The sequence below is a fragment of the Arachis duranensis genome, chromosome 1 (genome assembly GCF_000817695.3).
Source record: "Arachis duranensis cultivar V14167 chromosome 1, aradu.V14167.gnm2.J7QH, whole genome shotgun sequence".
NCBI classification, from domain to species: Eukaryota; Viridiplantae; Streptophyta; class Magnoliopsida; order Fabales; family Fabaceae; genus Arachis; species Arachis duranensis.
Window position 1 is genome coordinate 42,468,139 of NC_029772.3, and position 7,745 is coordinate 42,475,883.

General features: G+C 29.8%; 1 protein-coding gene across 1 annotated transcript; it reads right to left on the reverse strand.

Annotated features, from left to right (window-relative positions):
- Positions 1-2,054: 2,054 nt before the first annotated feature.
- On the reverse strand, positions 2,055-7,256 carry LOC107487444 (NAC domain-containing protein 7-like). Its single transcript, XM_016108091.3, has 4 exons — positions 6,948-7,256; positions 4,549-4,732; positions 3,719-3,982; positions 2,055-2,857 (listed from the first exon to the last, which is right to left on the reverse strand). The coding sequence occupies exons 2-4, from the start codon at positions 4,706-4,708 to the stop codon at positions 2,160-2,162; spliced, it is 1,122 nt and encodes a 373-aa protein (XP_015963577.1). The 5' UTR covers positions 4,709-4,732; positions 6,948-7,256; the 3' UTR covers positions 2,055-2,159.
- Positions 7,257-7,745: the final 489 nt, after the last annotated feature.

Sequence of the window (7,745 nt, forward strand, 5' to 3'; positions counted from 1 at the left end):
TCAAATAATCATCCACATAAGAATTAAAATAACCATCAGCATACCTACTAAAATGACCATCCTGAACTGGCCATTGAAATAGCTTCACTGAAAGGTCGTGGTGAAAATAACACAACGACTAACACTGCTGCTACTCCCTCAATAGTTCGACAACTACCGACAGCGGCAACCGGTGAGAACCATGCAATGACTAACTCAAGTGAAAACTATGCAATGACTAACTCAAGTGGCCATTAATAAAGAAAATCACACAATGATTAATATTGTTGCTTCTCTTTTAACCGATACAGAGTAAAACTGTACAATTTTTATTGATCTCGCAAGAGGAGAATGAAAAGTAGTGCGAAAGCAACAGTAGCAGTAGATGAGCAGTTGGTGGGAAGCACGTTGGACTGAGTGTCGTAGGAGTAGCGAGGTGCGTCTAGTTGACCAGCGAATGTGGAGGAGTGTCGAGCTGAACGGCGGAGGAAATGACTGAAATGAACGATGATGTGAATGAAAGAGTAAAAGAGGGTTGAGATGAAATGAAAACTTGATGTGACGATATATTAAGAGGAGGTTACGTTGTCTAATCCTAATAATTTAAATTCAAAAAGTGATTATTCTAATAAATTATAAATCTAATTTTAATAACTAATTTAACCTTAATAAATTGTTATTCACATTTTGCAATATTTATATTATTTACCTATACTTTGTCTAAAATATTACTCTTTAAATATATGACTTTCAATACAGTACAAAGAGCACCATTAAAAAATAAAAGAAAATGTATAATATATTAGGCATATTTTGAGTAATTGATTATAGTACTTTAAGATAAAAATAGACATAATGGTCGAAAATATCAATTGTTTATATAGATAAGTCAGAAAATATGGTATCAAACTAGTTGAACTTCTCTACGATAACAAATAAGATTAACTTTAACATGGTTTAAACCAAATATAACTAATGATTAAACTAATAAGTTATGTGGTGTACCAAGTCTGATTAAATGCATAATACGTCATAAGAGAAAGTAAGTACTTTAATTACCATCATACTTTGATAGTAAAAAGTTGTAAAAAATTGTCATCTAAATTCTTAACCCGTTGAAATTGTTTCTCTAAATCTGTAATATGTTCTTGAGATGTCATTGCTAAAGCCTTTACCGTTTGCAATTCCAAAAATATGTTTAGACTTTCCAAAACTTTCGAGAAATATAACATTGCATGCTAAAACCGCGCACATGCCTTCCTTATTCAAAATCATAGATTTTTCCAATTGTATAATTTGAATGAACCAATACTTTTAAAAAAAGAACGGTAGCGCGTGTTTGATTTTGAGGTAATTAAGATTTAACTATCTTTGCCATGCACATCATAAATTAGTAAGAGTTTAAAAATAATTTAATAAAAGGTTGTGACGTATATATATATCTTTGTCTGCTGTAGAAAAATTTGATGGTATATTTACTAGCATATAATTGCCTACAATAATTTAGCCCTATTTTATAAGCTGCAAAAAGAAGAAAGAAAAGAGAATATCTTCAATAGCTGTGAGATTTTCTGTTAATTAGCTTGAGTGACTGATATTCTAATATACATATATATTCTTAATTTATTAGGTGCACGTACATATATGGAAATTGAATCCTTGCAAAGATCCGCTTACAGTTCAATTTGAAAAATGCATACCATAAGAAATTTACAATTGTGGCTATTTCAGGTACAAATGATCAGTGCATATTAATTTAATTTCTACGATAATAATATTTGCAAATAAAAATTAAGCTGTATTGAACAAATAAAATAATATTTAATAACACTCATCACAGAACTCAGCTCGTTATGTTCCACCAACATCATTCACTCACTATATGTATAGTAAATAAAGCTCATCATCTATAATACAAGTACAAATTATTTACTATATATAGGCTTAACTCTGGTCTCTGGCAATTGATGAATTGCCTAAATTATATTGGTGAAAAAATACATACAGGAATAATATATATATATATATATATTTGCATTCTTCTGTACAGCCCAATAATTTGGTCTGATCTTTTTCATAAGATTTTCAACATTAAACTGTAATTTCCTATAATTAGTATGCGTCTTTTCTTTTCTTTTTTATCTCAGGTAGTTATCATACTATATATATTATAAAATATTTCATGATGATGACTTCCAGAGATCAATCTGAGAACTTGATGTGGAAGTTGAAGCAGCATATTCCTGATGAGAAATTTGAGGCCTCCTTGATGATGATGAAGATGACGATCCATTTGCCAGCATAGCAATCTGTTGAGCCACATGGAGAATTGAAGCATCAGAATAACTGTTTATTACTTCTTTGGAAACATTATTATTGTGGTTGTGGCCATCATCATCACCATGACTCATGAGCTGCGACGCAACGAATTTATCGAGAACTCGCCAATCGGTTACTTGATCAAGATGATAATTGCTGTTGTTGGAATTTTGTTGTTGCAATAGCTGATGAGGATCTTGTTGTTGCAAGAAGGGGCTAATTCCAGCATTAGGGCTTTCAAGCTGAGGAAGTTGGAGGAAGTTGTTGTTATTATCAGCAGCGTCGTCGTGACGTGGCATGTTCATGTTGTTGTATTGCATTGGTTGATGGAATTCCGGTTTGCAGGGTAATTGTAACTGGTGATGGTTGTATGAAGAAGCATAATGGTTGTTGTTAATTATTGGTGGCTTTATTGGGGATGAAGATTCAAGATCTTGCATGAAGGGAACTTGTTCATCGTACCAAGAACATGGTGAATCATAGTCTCCAATTTTCCTCACTGTTGCCATTTTCTTCTTGAACACTCTACATACAACCCACCCTTCTTCCTGTTGCAGTTAACCCTAACTTTGTTAGGAAATTAGTGCAAAAAACAATTCATCCTCAATAATGAGTAAAATTTATTATTTTTCACTAGTAGTTATTTAATAATATTTAAAAATATCAACTAAAAATATATTATTAAATTACTAGATAAAATGTATTAGGCTATTGATTAAAAATACTAAAAAAAATTAAATTTTACTAACTTTTAAATTTTTCTGTTAAGAAAGTCTAACATGCTTGTTGCATTACAAATTTATAATCATGGATTTAGCTAAAACATTTTTTAGGAAAATATTTAAAAGAATAATCATAGAAATTTTTTTATTTATTTAATATATTAGAAAGAATTTTTTTCAATAGCTTTTAGTATTTTCTTTAAAGAACCTACCTATGAATTTCCTATGCCATAAGTTAAAAGATATCAAAATGAAGAAATAGAGGGAATTCAAGTTTTAAGGCCTTGATGAAGAACCTACCTATGAATTTCCTATGCACTATGGACATTTGGGTATTGGGATGTCTTTAGCTTTCTAAAACAATGTAAGTTTTATTGATTTTATAAAGGGTAATGAGTTAGTTGAGATATACGGTTAGCATAGTTTCTTTAAAGATCCTTTTCTTTCTTGGACAAGCTTCAGCTGCTACTCCACATTGCTATAGCTAAATCAATAGAGTTTTACAAACTCTCAATTCAATACTTCTCTCACTTGCATTCTGTCTTTCTTTATGCATTGCTTAATTTATGAGTTCATCTCTCTCTCTCTCTCATTTAATTTTGATGTATTAATATAATATGTTTTTTTTTCAGTTATGTAATCACATTTTTTTTATAATATGTAAGGGAAGACATGTGTACAAATTTTTTATATTAAGAGTGAATCATTGGTTTCAAGGCGATACTCATGCATGATCCAATCAGACTTGTGGCCATTAGGAGCTCTTCCTTTGTAGAAGACAAGAGTCTTTCTCATTCCAATAAGGCAATGCTGCTTTGAGTATATTGCTTTATCTCTTCCCGTGGCTTTCCAAAACCCTGCTTTTGTTGCCCTATTCGTTCTTGTTCCTGTTGGGTACTTCTTATCTTTATGACTGAAGAAATACCAGTCATTTTCTTCATCGCTTCCTATTTTGCATAGTTCTGCAGTATCTTCAAAACACTTATCAAATCTCACTTCATATTCTCCATATATACTATCATTTCTATGATCATGATTGCCACGACACGCTAAGTTACGCTACTTTTTACTGTGTTTAATTTCAGCAAAAACACGTGAATATATAATGCCATATCTAATATATAATAATTCAAAATATTTGTGAAATAATACATGTAATCTCGTGAGACAATCGTTGTAGATTTAACCATTTGAGTTTTAGGAATAATTATTTGATGATATAATATTAGAATTTTTATAACCTAAAAATTTAGAATTTGATTTTTCTTGATTTTGACAAAAAAGAATTTTAGTATAAAGCCAATAAAAAAAATATATGCCAAAAATTTACACAAACTTAAAATAAATTTTTGTATGAGAAGATATATTAAATATATAATTATTCATGTGTTTTCTCCAACTACCTATAATTTTTTGGAGGAGTGATTCTATCACAAGATAACGTACCATCCTTATGTTTGTTTCAAGTGTGTAAAGCTAATTAAAATCCAACCACATTAACAAGGCTCTCATATTTATATATATATACCTTGAAGATCCCATGGCTCAATTTTATAGAGATCAACGTCTTTGATGACATCTAGATCAATCTTTTTGGATGCTACCTTTTTCCTAAGGTAGTAGTCAACTAATTCTTCATCAGTCGGATGAAAACGAAAGCCTGGAGGTACGTGGGAGAAGGTGTTCATGTCGCCACCAAAACAACCAAAAACCTGTATTAATAGGGAAGACAACAACAGAAAACGAAAACAACATCACTTTTCATGTAAAAAATTTTAGCAAATCTTTTTTCAAGTATAGGGAATGAATAATGATGCTACATATATGCATTTACATTAAGGACATTAAGTTACTCTTGAAATGATGTCAACAGTAATCTATGCATGCTTTAAAAGTTAAAGATCAGAGTTAATTATCTTCAAAGCAACATTATGTAAGAATAAATTCATATTATTGGTACAAAAATGGTCCAAGCCCAAAACAAAGGAGCATATTTAATGCAGATTGTGTTTATTTTGATAATTAAAGAGCAAAGAGAGAGAGAAGGAAGAGTCGTAGTTTTTCATCGCTTAGACACTACGTATACGCGTTACACAGTTGCTTCGTTTCAATATACATCTAATGAACCTCATATATAAAGCAATGAGATTGATAATAAGGAATCAATTATGTTAATAAATAGTGCACGATTAATGGAAAGTCAAGTCAAGCATATACATCATTCAAGTAATAAGAAGGCAGTACATCTGTTAACCCAAAAACTAAATACATATAAGAATGTTATCACACATCCCCTTTATATTTACTTTTTTTTTTTTATTTGGGAGTATATCATATCGTAAAGATTTATGTGCAGTTGTTTTTACATAAAATTGATAGTTAATAATCGTTAAATAATTTAACATATTTAATTAAATTATTATTTAATAATTTTTAACTATTAATTTTATATAAAAATAATTACATGCAAATTTTTATCATAACTTGTACACATGCAATTATAATTAGTTGAAAGGAATAGACAAAATTGGCAGTTATACATAGCTATTTCTTTTACCTGTGATTTGTGTTATTTAACTACTTCTGTCAAAAAATTAAATTAACAAAAAAATAACATAAATAACTATATCTCTAATAATTTGTATAGATTACAACTTTAAATTTGCAATCAATCAATTTGATTATACATAGACAATCTACCCCAAATAACTTCATCGTATTATATTATACTATATGATACAGTTAAGTTATAAAAAATTACACATATATATTTTCTCTTTTATATATCTACTCTCTCCTAAAATTATTTGTTTTAAAAGTTTAAATTAATAAAAATATATAAATAATTATATTTTTAAAACACTCGTATATACAACTCTAAAATGTACATACCATAACTTGGATCCACTGGATCCATGAAATGATAAAGAAGGAACAAAGAAACTAATTAAAAAGGCCCCTTACTGTATATATGAACATAAAACACCAACATAAAGCTATATATACTACTTAATTAATTGGTTATATATATATAACTTTACGTTACAAAAAATTTTACTCAATTATCAAGAGAAAAATAAAATGTTGCTCGTTTAATTCTTGCTTAAAGGAAAAGAGAAATGGAAGTACGTTGTAACACACTATGGAGAAGGCACACTGCTTTTTAGAATGCAATTATGGAAGCTGAATGATGTTGTAGGATATGTATGATATAGCACTAAAACATGTTACTTTATTTCATAGCCTCTTTAGGTTGTAGAGCACTCAAAGTGAGTCACATTTATTCACATAATAATTGTGTAAATAAATAGCACAAAATATATACCAAGCAAGCACATAAGGCAAACACTTTCAGCTTGTTCTGTTCCAAAAAGATTATTGGAGAAAAATATATATACATCAATTGCAGAAGAAAAAAGACGTGTCTGAAGAAGGATATCATGAAAATATCATAGTCGTTAGGTACAAAACCAAATTCCGAAAAAAAAAAGGAAAACAAGAAAAATTAAAATGAGAGGGAGAGAGAGAGAGAGAGCATGTGATTTGGAGTTTAGTGATATAAACTCCGACCAACTGAAACACCGAGAGATCAAATTAAAGTGTGGTCAAAGATTTTTATGCAGGTGACATCAAGCATTTGACTAAGAGAAGGTTCTTTCTGTCTTTTAGTTGTCTTTCATATTAATTATTTTGGACTTTTGTTAATTAATAGCCTTCACGAGTTATTTAATTTTTATTCATCGATCCACACCATCTTCAAACTCTAGTGATGATCGATCTAGAAAAACATTCACATGACACTAGCTAATACATATACCAATTGTAATAGATCAAAATATGTGCAAGAAAATAATAATAATAAAAATAGTAAAAAAAAAACTAGATAGATGTAGAGAATTAACAACACTTGACAGAAGAACCTTGAACCTTGATCTATGTTGCTCTTTCCCCAAATAGAATCCGGTAGCGATCTAAGTAAACACGCACTAAAACTTGGTTTTGATGGGAAGTTATTGATAATTGTTGAAAGGCTTTTTTGTAGTGACACTACAATTTGTGGAATGGAAAGAGAAGCAGACAAGAAAACAGCACTGAAAGAAAGGTAATTAAGCGAACAAAAGAACAGAGAGACAATAAGAAAAGTAGTAGTAGTTTTTGTTATGAATATGATCCTCGGAAATTGAACTTGAGAAAGAGAGTGAAGATCAGATCCCGAGGATTTTGGTGATAAAGAAAAAAAAAGTGAAAAAGGTTTGAAGAACGGAGAAGATGAGAGAATAGGAAGCAAAAGGAACAATAAGGAGATGAAAACTATATATAGCAAGGTATTATGATAAGATGAAAGGTAACCCTAATAAAATAAAATTTAATAAAATATATATGAGTTATGTTATGTGAACACTAAAATCAGCCACTAAAATCAACTATCAGAATAAAATATATGTTAAAATATAAATACACATTAAAAATAAATTAAACCACATATATATTTATACACAAATATATTAGTGACTAATTTTAATAGCTAATTTTAGTGTACAAATAATATTTTTGAATATATATTATATGTGTGTGTTGTGTCGCTCCCCTAAAGTTGGCTTGCTAGATTGTAGGAAAAGCTGAGTGAGAGTGTGAATAAGGGTGGCGCTATGCTTAAACGCCATCAATCTTCATAGAGGTGATGGTGTCACCATCTAACTCCATTATCTACCACCAACTCATACA